This window comes from Balaenoptera acutorostrata, chromosome 15 (assembly GCF_949987535.1).
Source record: "Balaenoptera acutorostrata chromosome 15, mBalAcu1.1, whole genome shotgun sequence".
NCBI classification, from domain to species: Eukaryota; Metazoa; Chordata; class Mammalia; order Artiodactyla; family Balaenopteridae; genus Balaenoptera; species Balaenoptera acutorostrata.
In genome coordinates, this window is record NC_080078.1 from 73,770,267 (window position 1) to 73,786,801 (window position 16,535).

Sequence of the window (16,535 nt, forward strand, 5' to 3'; positions counted from 1 at the left end):
TTGAACCCACTCCCCCTGCAGTGGAAGCTCAGAGTCTTAACCACTGGACCACCAGGGAAGTCCCTGTCTCTGTCTTTTTTCTCTCTCTCTCTCTTTTTAAACTTTTTTTTTTTTTTTATTGAGGCATAGTTCTGCCTCTGTCTTTTGAGTGGTTTTCGTACTTCCTGGCATGGTCTTATGAATTAATTGAACAGTCCCTTTGGGTGAGCATATAGACGGTATTCCGTTTTTCCTGTAACAATCCCAAGGCCTTGCTCTCTGGCTCGCCTGCGAGGTGGTCCTGAAGTCTCTTCCCGTGGCCCCGAAATGCTACCTCCTATCAAAGCTCCACTGTCTCTGGTTTCCCAGGATCACCAACGGGGGATTAATCAGGTGACACTGACCGGATGCTGACAATCCTGGGGCCTGGGGGAAAGCATCTTTGCCAGGCCCTGGGTCAGCTCAGCAACGCTGAGGGCCTTGGAAGCCAGAAATAGTTGAGTGTGGGGGAGGAAAGGGATCAAGGGGAGACGGCCTGGGCTCAGACCCCCCACTGGTTGCTCAGGGCTCCCTGTCTGTGTGCACGTCCGCCCACACCCTCACGCCCATATGCCATGTTTAACGGGCTTTGCTGACTCTCAGTATACAGCACCGAGCTCCTGACCTTCCCTCTTCAAACCCTCATCCCATCTTAGCTCAGGGCAACGCCATCCTTTGTGGCTCAGGCCAAAGCCTTGGAACCTTCCTTGACTCCTCTTTCTCTCACTCCCCCTATGCAATCTATCAGCCCAATCTTTCGGCTCCAGGTTCAAAATAGACCCAGAGTTCAACCACTTCTCCCCACCTGTGCTGATCCAGGTTGGAGGTCCAAACCATCGTCACGTCTCAGCTGTGTCACTGCAATAGACACACTAATTGATCTCCCTGCTTCTATCTTTCCGCACCACATCCTTGCCCCCAAACCGTCTCTGAACACAGTGGCCAAAGGAATCCCTTTAAACAAAGTCAGAGCATGTCACTTTTATAGCCCGCATTTTCCTCAGGGTAAAAGCCAGATTCTTACAATGGCCTACCAGGCCCTGCGTGAACTACCCTGTATCCACACCTTCCCGGCAGGAATATTATATAGGGGATGTTGTGTCCTTCTCTATACATCCCAACAAAGGCCCCTATTGTCTGGTTGTCCTGTCATCAATGATGTGAAATTGGATCACTTTGTGAAGATGGTATTCACAAAGGATTCAAATTTAATTAAAAATAAAAGTAAGAAAAACATTGTGCGTGCCACACAGAGCATTTCCTGCAGGTTGCGGCCCACCCTCAGGCCTCAGGGTGTGGCCCCCATTCTACACGGTTCAAACAATGGTCAGCAGCACATGCTTGAATACCTCCAGGCACAAGGTACTCACTACTCGCCTAGGGGGAGAGGCTTCTGGAGTTCCCACTGCCCCTGGATCGCCCTATGGATTCTGGCAGGTGGGTCTGGGTCAGTCGACTCCCAGTTATGCAGGAGTAAGTAGGGGCCTTGGTCTTGACCAGACCCAAAGCCCACCTACTCTGTGGCTCTGGCTTGGGAAAAGAAAGGAGAGAACAGGGGCGACCCTCTGGTCTATGGCAGGAAGCAAGCCTGTCTCCCTCACCCCACACCCCGCCCTCAACCAGGGCCCTTAGAAAATGAGACTGGACATTCCTCACAAAGGTGTGGCAGCCAGGGCTGGTCCAGGCAACAGCTGCTTGGGACATGAAATTAGCAGGCCCTGGAAGCAAGCCAGCTCGATGAATGCCAAGGGCCTGGCCTTGGACAGGGGTACGTCTGGGGAGATTTGGCCAACTGGACACATGCATCCCAGAAAACAAGGCTGCAGAGAGGAGAACTAGTGACATCCACTTCCCTGTCTTACTGAGGGTCCATTCTGCTCCCCTGGAGTCCCGGATAAATGCCAAGAAGCTGCTGTGACAGCAGCCCAGACAACTGTCATGCTGACCCCTGGCTGTGAACTGGGACATGAGATTTTCAAGATGAGGTTAAATTATGCTGATTCTACATTCGAAATGGAATCATGCCTGACTTGGGTTCCATCTACACTGGCAGGACCCAAGGCAGAATTATGCAACGTCTTGGCTTATTAAGTGCTCCAAAATCAAAAGCTAGGTTTTGTATTGAAATATTCTTCCCCAAACGGAGGCAGCTGTGGTTCAGGCCATCCTGAATTAGTTCGCCCTTTGGAATGTGAAAGAAACACAGAAAAGAGAATATACGTTTCAGCATTTCCTCTGTGCCAGGCATCCTGCTAAGTCCTTTTTATGTATTATCTCATTTCATTGTTTCAATCACATTTTGAGGGAGATTTTGACATCCCTAATGGAAAAAAGGAAATGGAAGGTGAAAGAGCTCACATGATATGCTTATGTTTGTAGAATTAAGAAGTGGCCCCACTGGGATTTGGACCCAGATCTGGCTACTCTAAGCCCCAAGTGTTTAAGTAACACGTGCTTCCTTTAGTTCCATCAGATTCTCTTAGGACTTCTACACTTGAGTTTTAATAGCAATCAAGAAATTCTAAATTAAAAGTCATTCTTTTTAAATCTGAAAAACAAACCCTCCCCAAAAAAATCCCACCAAAACTAAGAAATTAATTTAGCAAGGTGAAAGGATTGAAAAAGCAGTGAACAATTGGAACAATGAAATTTAAAATGCCATTTATAATATCATAAAAAAGTAAAATACTTGTTAATTTTACCCCCCCCCCAAAAAGTCCAAGACATTGAAAACTCTAAAACTTTGCCAAACATAATTAAAGAAGACCTAAATAAATAGGGATATATACCATGTCCATGATTGGAAGGCTCACTGCTGTTCAGATGTCCATTCTCTCCAAATTGATGTGTAGATCAAATGCATTTTTTCTGTAATTATTTTACTCATAATCACACAATAAATTAATGTAATGAATGCATCAGTATGAACAATGCAGCAAGTTGTTAGAAAACTAACTAGGATCCAAGAAAATGGAAAAATAGAATTTAAAAAGCAACAAGACAGTTTCCATAGACCTTTATGGATGGGTCTCTTAAATTCTCTAGTGAAGAGATAATACAGTCACTTCTTTACAAATTGCCTTTGGTTCTTATGCTTATCTTAATTGTGAAGTTGTGCTGAATGTACTTCAGCATAATCCATCAAATGCATTTTTAATCAAATTTCCATCAGGCTTTTTTAGTAGAAATTGACAACCTGATTTTATCATATATATAGAAATGGAAATTATCTAGAATAACCCAAACGGTCTTGAACAAGGAGAGCAAAGTTGGAGGATTTACTCTGATTTAAAAACTTGTTTTAAAGCTCCACTAACCAAGGCAGTGTGATATTGGCACAAAGATAGACACATAGATCGATAGAAACGATATTCCTTTGCGGAACAAATATGTAAAGAAATATGGAGGTTAAGTTGCTTCAAGGAACACATATCACAGGCCCAGATAATGTGACATCAGGTATTACTCAGGCCTCTAGCCTGGCAAATTCATTTAGCTCCCATGTTCAGAGTCAATTGGGCTAAAATGAGCTTAAGTCATCAGCTTTGGGAAGGACAAAGAAATCTGTATCCAGAGCATAGAAGGTTGCGTTTTTGATCCAGGTCTCATACTTAAACATAAAAATATCATTTTTTCAGTATATAATAATAATAATAAGAGCACTAACCACATGCCTAACACTGTTCTAAGTATTTTATGTACATCAGTGCATCATTTAATTCTCTCAACAAGAGAGAACAATAATTCTATCAATAATATCTCATAAAAGAGAAAATAGCAAGTACAGCATATAGGAAGAGAAATATTGTTTCATGATGACTTGCTTCAGTTTTATGTTTGTGTGTGTGTGTGCATAGAATTACAATGGGAAATACATATCTTAAAGTGGGTTGTAGTCATAAAAATTTGAAAGCCGCTAGTGTAGTAGATGAGATAGTTGTTAAGAAGCCTCAATAATAAATTGGGAGACTGGGATTGACATATACACACTACTGTATATAAAATAGATAACTAATAAGAACCTGCTGTAAAGCACAGGGAACTCTACTCAATACTCTGTATTACAGATTATGTATAGTCTGTAATGGACTATATGGGAAAGGAATCTTTAAAAAAAGGGTGGATATATGTATATGTACAACTGATTCACTTTGCTGTACACCTAAAACTAACACAACATTATAAATCAACTATACCCCAATAAATATTTTTTATAAAGACCCACTACTGGGCATATACCCAGAGAAAACCATAATTCAAAAAGACACATGCACCCCAATGTTCATTGCAGCACTGTTTACAATAGCCAGGTCATGGAAGCAACCTGAATGCCCATCGACAGACGAATGGATAAAGAAGATGTGGTACATATATACAATGGAATATTACTCAGCCATAAAAAGGAACGAAATTGGGTCATTTGTAGAGACGTGGATGGACCTAGAGACTGTCATACAGAGTGAAGTAAGTCAGAAAGAGAAAACCAAATATCATATATTAATGCATATATGTGGAACCTAGAAAAATGGTACAGATGAACCGGTTTGCAGGGCAGAAATAGAGACACAGATGTAGAGAACAAACCTATGGACATCAAGGGGGGGAAAGCAGGGGTGGGAGGGTGGGGTGGTGGTGGGATGAACTGGGAGATTGGGATTGACATGTATACACTAATATGTATAAAATAGACAACTAATAAAAAATATATATAAAAAATTATGTTAAGGAAAAATAAAAAACAAACCTCATTAATATAATGAATGTATGATTCTTAGCACAGAGCCTGAGAGAGAAAGACTAGTAAAGACTCCGTAAATGGTAGAGACAGTTATTACTATTGTCACAGAGCCTGATAAAAACTAGTAAAGACTCAACAAATGGTCAAGACCATTGTTACTACCGTCACGGCCAGCTTCATGGGCGTTTAACCGGTGTAGTCACACAGGACTCTGCTCAGAAGGGTCCTGAACTTGGCTTAATGCTCTCTTGTCACCATCTTGAAATTCTTACTGATTTTGAAGAAGGGGCCCACATTTTCATTTTGCACTGTGTCCCCCAAATTATGTAGCCAGTCCTGATTATTTTGTATAGTTGTCTGTCATTTATTAAAATACTGATTCATAATATGTATAAAATATTTAATTATCGCTTACAACGATCAAATTCCATCTCTGCCCCTTATCAGCTAGAGGGCCATGAGAGAATACTTACTATCTGCCTCAGTTTCCTCTTCTATAAAAGTGGGGTAATAATAGTACTTCTCCGTAAGGTTATTGTGAAGGTTTAAATAACACAACACATGCCACGTACCAAGATCAGCACCTGACACATCGTTCCTACTCCAAAAATCTTAACTATTATTATTATTAACTTTATGAAAAAAAGGCAACCTTGGGCTTGGTTTTTCCTACTGCACATTTTGGGGAGGGGATTATTGAACTAGACCCATGGTTCTGGAATTTATCTGAGCACCAGATTACTTGGAGAATCTGATGGCTCTTTGAGGAAATACCTCCCAGAAAAACACAGATAGTTCACGCACATATGCACACATCTTGCCTGTAGTTACAGGCCATTTATGGGCCTCTGAGGCCAAGGCTCAGGCCCAGGTCAAGATCCGAGGAAAGCAAAGATCACTCGTGGCCCATCTAGTCCTGGAGTCTGTGGGTCTCTGGGGTGGAAACCGCCAGGCAGCACGTTACTACTTAAGGACCGGGTGTCTGCTGGCTTTGGGCTTTTAAGTCAGCAGCTATTTTTAGCTTTGCTATATATGGCCAGGGGAGGATTGTGGGGCTATAGGCGGGGGAGGGGTGTCAGGAGGCTTAGGGCAGAGTTTGGGAGGCTGGAGCTCCTTTGCCTTGACCACCTTACCCTTCCCACCAAAGAATTGGAGCTTAACTTCCAGCCAAAGCAACAAGCATGGGGAAGAGAGAAGGTCTGTGGATTTAGGAGTGGCAGGGGCTTCCATGAAGATGCCAGGTCAAGTCACTTTAGAACAGTGATATTCATACTTTTTTGACCGTGACCTGCAGTAAAAAATATATATGTTTGAATCATGACACACACATAAACACATTTTATTTTTGCCCATGATGAATAATTTATTAATCTACCATGAAATCATAAACATAATAATGTGCGAATTTTCTATATTGTTGAATTTAATTTAAAGGGCCATCTTTTATTCTTGATTAAGTACTTTGTGCGGAGTTATTAGTAGACAGTAGTCATCAATGTAGAAACACAGACGTTTTAATACACACACAATATATATACATATATCCACATATGTATATATATCCATATATCTCCAACTGAACAAACATTTCAGGAAACAATACTTTATCTCATTCTCTATGAAACACTTTGATATTTTCTACTCTATTCTGTTCTATTCCATTCTTTCATTTTTTAAAATGCAGGTCATGACCCAATAAATTGATTTTGCCAATGAGTCAACACCTCCAGTTTGGAAATCTACTCTTTTCTCTGGTTTGGAGCAGGCAGACACCTGTAACATTGGACTGCAAGGTGAGGTAGGGAGTGGAGGAAAGGGGACCTGTTATCGCTTAGCTCAGTACTTCTCACAACTGGGGATAAGATGAAAGTTTCAGTTGGATATCCGCTGGATGGCAAGCTTTGGACCTCAGAGTCTTTGTACACTGTTCTCTCCACCTGGAGCACGCGTCCTCCACCCTTGTCACCTGCTTCACTCTGGTACTTCAGAGCTCCACTTGCCACTTATTCCAGGAAGCCTCCCTGATTGCCTCAGTCTGGTTAGCTGCCTGCTTCTTGCTCCCTTAGTGCCTGGCACATCCCTGCTTGGCACCCAACACAATTTCTTCTCAGATTCTCTGGAAGGCAGGGACCTTTCCCATCCTGTTCATTTCTACACTCTCCTCACCACCCACCCAGTGTAGTGTAGCACTGGCTTCCTAATAATCACTCAGTAGATATTTATTGAAGGAATTGATGACAGTTAATAGTAATAATGGCAACTACACATTTATCGCATGAGAAATCTTAGGAGAGATTAGTATAAATCCATTTTAGGGATGAGGAAACTAAAGCTCCAAGAGATGAAATAATATGATAGGGGGAGGGTAATAATCCAGGGTTGCCTGACTCCCAATGGTACCTAATCACAGGAGCTTATTTGTCCACATTCCCCTCAACACTGTCCAGGATGGGGCAAAGGGCAGGTCCTTAGCAACCCCTGGGAGAACTGATGACAGGTTGATTAAAGAGATTTTCCGAAGCAGTGGCCACATCTAATTTTGGAGGGCTGCACTCGTGGGAGAGGATCTGTGAGGTTTCCAGGCCCCCTGGATGTGGGGCTGTCTCATTCGGGAGGAGAGTCTGGGCTTCTGACAAACCAGGGAGGCAGGCCTTCCGATGACACACCTTCCTAGGCTCCTGGACACACGTAGGCTAAAACCCAAGGCCCTGCAAGTCTGTGTGACCTGGCCCATGCCTGCAACCCCAGCGGCAGCCCCAGCAGCCCGGCCTGTTCCCCTCATTCATGCGGATCGCGCCGCTCTGGTGTTCTTGCTGCTCCTCACGCATGCCGAGCCCAGTTCTGCCTCAGAGCCTTTGCAGCCGCCATGCCCTCTGCCTGGGGTCTCCCCTCCCTCGCTAGTCCTCTCCACCTTATTTCTCAGGAACCCCCCATCCAAAAATATCACCCTCTTCCTTCTCTGCTATTTTTTTTCATAACACTAGTAACTTCTGGAAATTGCATATATGTTTGTTTTCCAGTTTATTTCTGTCTTCTTCACTAGACAGGGAAGTCCCTGAGGACTTTGATTGCTCACTGCCCCGGCCCCTAGGACTCGCTGTGGGAGGGTGCCTGACACATAGTTGGTGATCCATGAATGAATGAATGGGTTTCCCCCATTTTAGACATATTGGGACATCGGCCTCTAGTTTCCCAGAAATGTGTGTCCCTGCGACTCACATCCAGGCCCCCAACACACACACACACACCGTGGTTTGGGGAGGGGAAAGAAGGAAGGAACTTTCAGCACATGCATACTTGCACCACTTTGCATGGGTAACTGATGCCCAGCAAGCACGCAAGGGTTATCTCCATTTGGTAATTGGAGAATCTGAAGCTTGCTCTCTGCTTGTCCCCAGTGTGTAGTGTAGTGTCCGGCATAAACATCTGGTGAACTTAATTGCACTGAATTGCAGAGGTTCCGCAAACGGCTCAAGGTCACCAAATTAGGAAACGTGGAGCCAGATTTTGTTCAATTCCAGCCAGGGCTGCGTGGCCGCCATGGTGCCACAGAAACTCCGGGGACACAACCTGTTAACGTCCAGATGCATTCGAGGGCGGGCCCTCGCCAGATGTTCACCAGTCGGTAGCCCAGTCAGGAGCGCATCCTGCACCTGAGGCCATTCTCTATCTGCCTCTCAAACGTAATTTTCCCATCAAGGTTCAGTTCAGATGTCACCTCCTCGAAAGCATCCCGACATCCTCAAATCTAACTTCTCTTTTCTGCCACAGCACTCTGTGAATACTTGTGTATAATTGTTTGTCCACAAGCCTGTCTTTGAACCCATAGGATGTATCTTGTTCCTCTTTATATCGAACCCTTTTTACCGTGCCTGGTGAATAGGTGGTACTACAGGAATATGCACTGAACGAAAGGATGCTTGGATGGATGGGTGGATGGACAAATGGGTGGATGGATGAATGATGGGAAGAACAGATAAATGGATGGATGGATGGATGGATGACTGGGTGGATGGATGAATGATTGGAAGAACAGATAAATGGATGGATGGATGGATGGATGACTGGGTGGATGGATGGATGAATGGATATGTGGATGGATGAATGGGTGGATGGATGGATGGATAGATAGATGAATGGTTGGAAGAACAGATAAATGGGTGGATGGATGGACGAATGGATGAGTGGGTGGATAGATGGATGAATGGATATGTGGATGGATGGATGGGTGGATGGGTGAGTGGGTGGGGGGATGGATGGATGAATGAACGAATGAACACTTCATGATTTTTAGATTGAAAATAATTTTCATGGCAAAGTTGACATTAGACACCAATTCTTCTGGAGCATATTCCACATCTGATGGTACACCTAGCATGCAACAGTAGCAGTAGTGTCTTACTGAATGTGTATTTCTATGGCAGGCCTTGTATTAGAAGCACTTCTGCCAATCCTCTCAATAGCTCCGTCATTGACCCCACTTTACTAACAAGGAAATGGATGCAGACAGAGGCGGAGCCGCTTGCCCAAAGCCACACAGCAGATAACATCCTGGCACCTCTGATTTGGTGCTGTCCTGCCCCTGGATCTTCCCACCCTCCACCCATCTTCCTCACCCTGCCTGGCCCCTCCCCCTGGTCCGCAGGCCCCAGGCTGGGCTCACCTCCATCCGCATAGGTCTCCGTGCCATAGCCGTCCTGCAGGCCATTGTTCCAAGTGCCCTCATACTTGGCACCGCTGCTGCTGCTCTGCCGGGTTCCGTAGCGTCCCTTGAAGCCGTGCGTCCACTCGCCCTTGTACAGCCAGCGTCCCTTGGTCTCTATGCCCAGCCCATGCCGCTTGCCCTGGCTCCAGTATCCCTCGAAGGTGTTTCCGCTGGGCCAGGTATAGACACCCGCCACTTCAAAGCCAAAGTTCCAGGAGCCCGAGTATTCGCCCTGGCCCTTGGGGCCCGTGCACAGTCCGTGCCCGTGGGCCTTTCCCCCCTCCCAGCCCCCGCAGTACGCCCCGCCATCATCAAAGTCAAAGCGGCCCCCGCTCATCTCATCGTAGCCCCTGACCACCTCACCGTCCTCCAGCTTCGGGGGAGAGGGCAATGGGGGTGGTGCTGCCAGTGACTCTCTCCAAGCAGCTCAGGGCTGCCCCCCCCACCCCCGGACTCACTGCGCCCCTGGAGGGGGTAAGCAAGATGCCACCCGAGGCTGAAGGAACCCAGGAGCCAAGTCAGCACTGGGTCGGCTGGTCAGTGCCATGCCTGGGAGGCCCCCACTCACTCAGCCAGAGGAAGGCTGCCAGCTGGGAAGGAAGTGGGAAGGAGAGGTTCAAAGTGTCCACGGAGTGTCCCAAACCTGGCTTCCATGGAGTCAAAGGAAAAACGGTGTGATCCCTTTAAGAAATGCAGTGAAAGGGGTTGGGTGGAGGGGTCCCCAGTCCGTTTTCAAAGAGGAGAAATTCCCCCTCGGTGACAACCCCCAGCCCGAGGCTGAATTCCTGCAGCCCGCTGGCCCCCTTCTCCTCCAGCCCCGGTGGGTGTGCAGGGCTGTGATTCCCCCACCCTTGCCCCGCCCCTCTCCAATCCTGCCCTCCTCCTGGGATGGAAAGGTCAGTGTTGCCCTAACAAGGCCATTGGATCTTAGAAGCTGCTCCCAAAATAACCCCCTGGCCGGCCCAGCCTCCTTCAAAGCGGGAGGGGTATTTCAAACTGGGCTAGAGCTTCAAACTCAGGGAGTGGTTGGAGGGATGAGGAAGGGAAGCTGAGAACTAAGCGTGGGCAGCTGGGGAGATTTGGTGGCTTTTCTTCTCTTGGGTAAGAGCTCCCTTCCACCTTCCTGGTCCCAAGTCTGCAGGCAGGGAGAGGAGAGGAAGACCAGCAGAACACCGGTCCTGGAGCACTTAGAATCCCCCAGAGCGTAGAAGTTAGCAAATCTCAGCCCCAGCACCACTCACATGCCCCCGCAGGACCTGGGGCTATTTATTATAGCACCACTGCCAACCCCATAAAGGAATCTGGTGACCTAAAGAGAAAGGAACGGGGCATGGGTTCACATATGCTTTTGAGAGTGGAGGAGGGAACTCAGGAAGAGAGGTGAGGTTCTGGAGACAGCGTTGGGAAAGATAAAGCGAATCTGAGTCTAGCACAACCCCAAATTCCCTCCCCTCCCCGCAACCCTGGGAAAACCCCGGAAAGAACACAGTGCAAGAAGCACGGGTCACGGATCACTCCCTTTCTCTCTTCTGACGGGCAGGGAGACTGCCCTCCTCTCTCTAGTTCTGAGACACAGTGTTGCTGGTTGTATTGGAATGAGGTCGTCTCAGAAGTACTCAATGATTGCGATTTTTTTTTTTTTTTTTAATTCCCTTTCCAAGCTCTCTTCTGCTGTGTTGTCCTAAGAGCCTGGGAGGCCAGACTTCAGAAAGCTCTTGGGGCAGGGTCAAGAGCAAAGGGACTGACCAGCGCTCAGGTTCCCACCAAAATCCAGTGAAAGGGACAAATAAATCTCCACGATGAGAGGCGGTGGCCAAGGCTAAAGACTGGAAATTCCAACTGAGCCCCGGGTTACCAGGAACACAGAGTAATTCTGGGAAAGGTAGGAGCCACCAAGCACAGGAAGCTGTGTGTATGTGTGTATGTGTGTGTGTGAGACGGGGGAGGAGGAGGATAGAAATCACCAAAAAAGCAGGCACAGAAGTGACTTGAGAACATTCAACTATTATTATCTGACTTCAGACTAATCTGTCATACTCCAAATCCCATGATGACTTAGGCCACTTAAAAGTCGCTGCAGTAGATGTGTTCTTGTTTAAGGAATGGATAGAAAAGCCTCTCTCCCTTCACCCCAGCTGATCCTGGTTCTTACCACTTGGTTCCTTCCTTGTTCACAACCCTCTGTCTAAAAGAGCCCTTCTCTGCCCACATTTCACCCCCAGGTAGAAACACCCAGCCTCAGAGCTCTGTACTGCTGGTTCTTTGCCAAGCTGACATGCAGCAAAAAGCAGTAAAGACTATCATCTGGGTTTTGACTCACTCCTCCTGCAGGTTGACCGACAGCCTGCTTGCACAATTCACAGCTGAGAGCACCTCAATGCTGCCCCCAGAGAGTTCTGCTGTTGCCACTTCTGATGGGTCTTTGGAAAATCACACGTTTCTTTCCAGCTCTGCTCTCCAGGGGAGAGGAAAGAGCATCTCAAACTGGAAGCCAGAGGGAGTTCAATACCCTTTGTAGTTAAATGCCAGACAAATCACCATAATCCTGTTCTAAGGCTAGTGGCTACTGTGTTCTAGCGAGCTGTTCCGCCTGCATAAGTGTAGCCACTGTTCATCCATACAGCTCCCTACGGTGGTTCTCTACCAAGGGTGGGTACACGTAAGAATCACCTGCAGAACTTAAAAACATGAACAGATTCTGGAGTCCCACCCCATCTCCAACCTACTGAATTAGATTATCCTGGGAGAAGGCTTGGGCACTTGCATTCTTTTTAAAAGCTCCTCAGACGAATCTGACTCTCATCCCTGGTTAAGAACCACTGTGGGGGGAGTGGGGGGTGGTGGGATGAATTGGGAGATTGGGATTGACATATATACACTAATATGTATAAAATAGATAACTAATAAGAACCTGCTGTATAAAAATAAATAAATAAATAAAACTAAAAAAAAAACCCACACACACAAATGGGGAGGGGTTTAAAAGTCATCTTGCCCAATCCCTATCAATATATCCAGGAGATTTTTCACAGAACTAGAACAAATAATCCTAAAATTTATGTGGAACTGCAAAAGAGCCTGAATTGCCAAAGCAATCCTGAGGAAAAAGAACAAAGCTGGAGGTATAACCCTCCCAGACTTCAGACTATACTACAAAGCTACAGTGATCAAAACAGTGTGGTACTGGCACAAAAACAGACACATAGATCCATGCAACAGAATAGAGAGCCCAGAAATACACCTACGTACCTATGATCGATTAATCTATGACAAAAGAGGCAAGAATACACAATGGAGAAAAGACAGTCTCTTCAACAGGTAGTGTTGGGAAAACTGGACAGACACACATTAAAAAAAAAAAAGAACCACTGTATGTTTTCAAATTAAGAAACAGTTTCTTAATGATGTACAAATTCATGCATCCACTTACTTACCATCGGCTGTGTCAGGTAGATAGCTGTGGAGTTAGATTTGTGTTCAGATCCCAGTTCTGCCCCTCACAAGCTGTGTGACCTTGGACAAATTGTTAATTTCTCTAAGCCACAAATTCTTCATCTGTAAAAGTACCTATCTCAAAGGATTTTAGTATTAAGGATAATAGTATCTACCTTATATGGCTGGGTGAGTATTATGTGAGTTAACGCTGTAAAAAGGCTTAGGACAGACTAAACACCTAATAAATGTTAGCTAATATCAATATTATCCTCACATGACAAGTTGCTTTTCAAACCATCATGATTAATAAAATAGTCAACAAAGAGGGAAGAATCACCCCCTAAATATTAAGTACATTGACACTGAAGCCCTCCTTACTCTTCCCAGTACATGTTTACTCAACGTTACCCTGTGGTTTTTCCTTTTTTAAACTGATAAACTGTGTTATTGGTAAAGACACACTTTGATTTCTTAAAAGTTTAAGTAAATTCTTTGCCAAATTTGGTACTGGCCTTATGTGACCAGCCATCCCTTTTTTTGCATCTCCTTTTAAACCAGTGAGTTTCAAGGAAAGGGAGACCCCTTGTGGCCACATGTGCATTACAACAGATTTTTCTTAGGAAAACCAAGTTCTTCAAACCAAAGAGAATGGCCTTGGGACGAATTTTAAACTGTTTTTATAGGTAGCTATCCCATTCTCTCTTTTTCACAGGGTTTTTCTCACTCCATGGTTCTGTTCTTTGGTCGGAGGGGGCAGTCACTTGCTTCCTCTATTTCTTTCTCAACTTCTCAAGCACGGCTGCTTCCTAGGGAAGGTGGAGAGGAGGGAACTGAAAATCCAGAACAGAGAGAAGAAATGCACACAGAAATACACTTGAGTTTCTTCTCAGCCATCAAAGACAGCTGAAGAAGCCTCACCTCCCAGACAAGTTACCTGGATGGGTTATGTGCCTTCCCACATACTGGCTCCTCCCCCAAACTATGAGCTGTTTGAAGCAAAGATTACCTTGATTCCAAAAAAAAAAGGGCATGAACACCTCCTAAGTGCCTGCCTGGCACTCTGGCTCCTCTTTGCGTGCCCAGCACCTGCACATACTGGGTGTCCTCATCGTCCCTTCTGCGCATTATTTGGCAACTGACCACTCTCTTCTCAAGATGCTTTTTTATTCGACTTCTAGGGCTCGTCTCTTGGTTCTGCTCCTGCCTCACTGGCTGCTCCCACTCAAGTCTTCTGCTGGTTCTTCCTCATTCCCCTGATCTCTATACCTTGGAAATGGCCCAGAGTTTGGTCCTCTGACTATCTAAATTTACTTCCTAGGTGATCTCCTTCAGTTGCAGAGCTTTCATTAACACCCACATCCTGATGGCTCCTAACTTTGTATCGCCACCCTGTACCTCTCTCCATCTTCAGTCACATAACCAACCTCCAACTCAGCATCTCTACATGATATCTCATGAGCATCTCAGACTTGAGAAGATCGAAACCAAACTCCCAAGGTCTCCTCCTAGATCTGCCCCTCCAGCCAGCTCCCAGTGTATTAAAACCTTTGGAGTCATCCTTAATACCAACCCTTCTCTCACACTCTATATCCATCAGCTCTACCTTCAAAATAATCCCAGGATACGTCTTCTCTCCCACACTGCCAAGCGTCCGAGCCACTAGAAACCACTGCCTACTGCAGGAGCCTCCTGACGGCCTCCTTCTCTTCCTTCTCCTGGTTCCCCTCTTAGTCTACAGAGCAGCCAGTGCTCTTTCTAAAAGACAAGTCTGATATGTCTCTCCTCTCCTCCAAACCCCCTCAAAATCTCCCTATCTCTTCAGGAGTCAAAGCCTTTAAAACGGCCTCCGAGGGCCTCCACGATCTGCCCCTAACTCACACTTCTGGACCTCGCCTGCTTCAAGCCACAGATATCCTTGCTGTCCTTCTGCCGGGAATGCTCTTCCCCCAAACATCCACAGGGCTCACTCCCTCACTTTCTTCAGGTCTCTGATCAAATGTCACCTCCTCACAGAAGCTTCTCTGATCACCCCAATTAAAATGGCAAGCCCCCCTCCCCCCGCCCCAGCCCTTATTATCTCCTAATCCTTCTCTCTCCGTAGCATTTTCTGCACTAGGACATGATGTTGTTCTAGTCCCAGCACCTAGCATAGTGTGCCTGGTGTGTTGTCAGCACTCGATAAATATTTGTTGAATGAATGTTCAATGAAGAGTTATTAAGTAAAGGGACATGTCAGGATGCCACCTTCCAAAACATCAGAGTAAAAATTCCTCAAGCCACAATCTGAATCCATTTTCCAGGATGCATTTGACAAACACTGGTCCCATAAGTTGCACTCACAAAAGGTCAAATGTTCTAATCAGGGACACATGTTAAAGCTGGCCCAACTGGGTGTGAGCAGAGTTAATTGAGGGCTTCAAGATTGATGTTTTGAGGAAGATTTTGACTGAGATGTAAATGCTTACAACTCCTTCCTGCAAATCTGGAATGCCTAAGCTTTCATCCAAGTTTGGATTTCAGCAGGTTACTCGGCCACTGGAACTTGGTCCTTTTCAATCCCGACACCCCTCCTAACAACCTTGGATAAAAGGAATGTGCATGATTCATCATTCTCCGGTGACTGTTCTGTTAATATACAGAATTAAGTAAATAACCAGATCACTGGTTTGATAAGTAAACTAAAAAGGACTTAAGAGACTTAGGAACAATTTTAATTCAAGTAACATGTTCAGCCCAATTTGCTCCACTTCTCTCTAGTAAAAAAGGTGAAGCAAAACACTAGTTGTGGAGGTCAGGGTTGGGGAGGTAGGTAGTTTTACAACCAGAAGCTCTAATAGCCTAGGATTAGTGGTTCTCAAAGTGTGGTCCGGGAATCCACTCCATCAGGGGATCTGTGCGGTCAAAACTATTTTCATAATATTAACACAGCATTGGTCTTTTTCATGCTCATTCACTCACAAGTGTAGAGTTTTCCAGAGGTCATACGACATGGGATGTCACAAGAGATTGCAGAAGCAAATATAAGAATATAGCTGTTTTCCATTAAGCCCAACATTAAAGAGATTTGCAAAAATGTAAAACAGTGCCACTCTTCGTACTAAATATTTGTTTTGGAAAAGTTGTTTTCCGATTAAAAATATTACTTATATTAACTTAAATGGATTTGTGGATTCTTCATTATTTTTAAATGAAGTAATAGTCTTAAAATTTTAGTTTTAATTTCTAATATGGTAAACACTAATAAATATAACCCACATAAACAAGAGCTCTTTGAGATCCTCAAATTTGTAAGTGTAAAAGAGTCCTGAGACCCAACAGTTTCAGAACTTCTGCCTCAGTTATTTGAAATAGTGCTCCTTCTGTTAGCATTAAGAAAACTGTTACAGTTTCTAGCACTGTGATGACAAGGCTCTCTTGCTCCAACCAGAGCTTCTAGATATTACCAAATTCATACTAAACTAGTAACTAGCTGGGGTCTCTCACTACTTAAGTTCAGGGCTTTTCCAGTACATACCCTTCCCACCTCTCCCAAGTACAAATCACCTATTTACGAAGCCCAAACCCCACTGTCATGAATCAACTCCACAGTTTAGTGGGATGCTTTAGTAAAGAGTAAAACCTATTTTGTAATCGAAATAA

The 16,535-nt window shown here is 45.2% G+C and overlaps 1 protein-coding gene across 1 annotated transcript in view; it reads right to left on the reverse strand.

Moving 5' to 3' along the window:
- JPH2 (junctophilin 2) overlaps positions 1 to 10,280 on the reverse strand; it is a 63,168-nt gene extending 52,888 nt beyond the window's left edge. Inside the window, exon 1 of the mRNA XM_057530022.1 lies at positions 9,420 to 10,280. Within this exon, the coding sequence (XP_057386005.1) occupies positions 9,420 to 9,798 (379 nt within the window). The 5' untranslated portion in view covers positions 9,799 to 10,280. The remainder of the gene's footprint in view (positions 1 to 9,419) is intronic.
- Between the last annotated feature and the right edge of the window lie 6,255 nt (positions 10,281 to 16,535).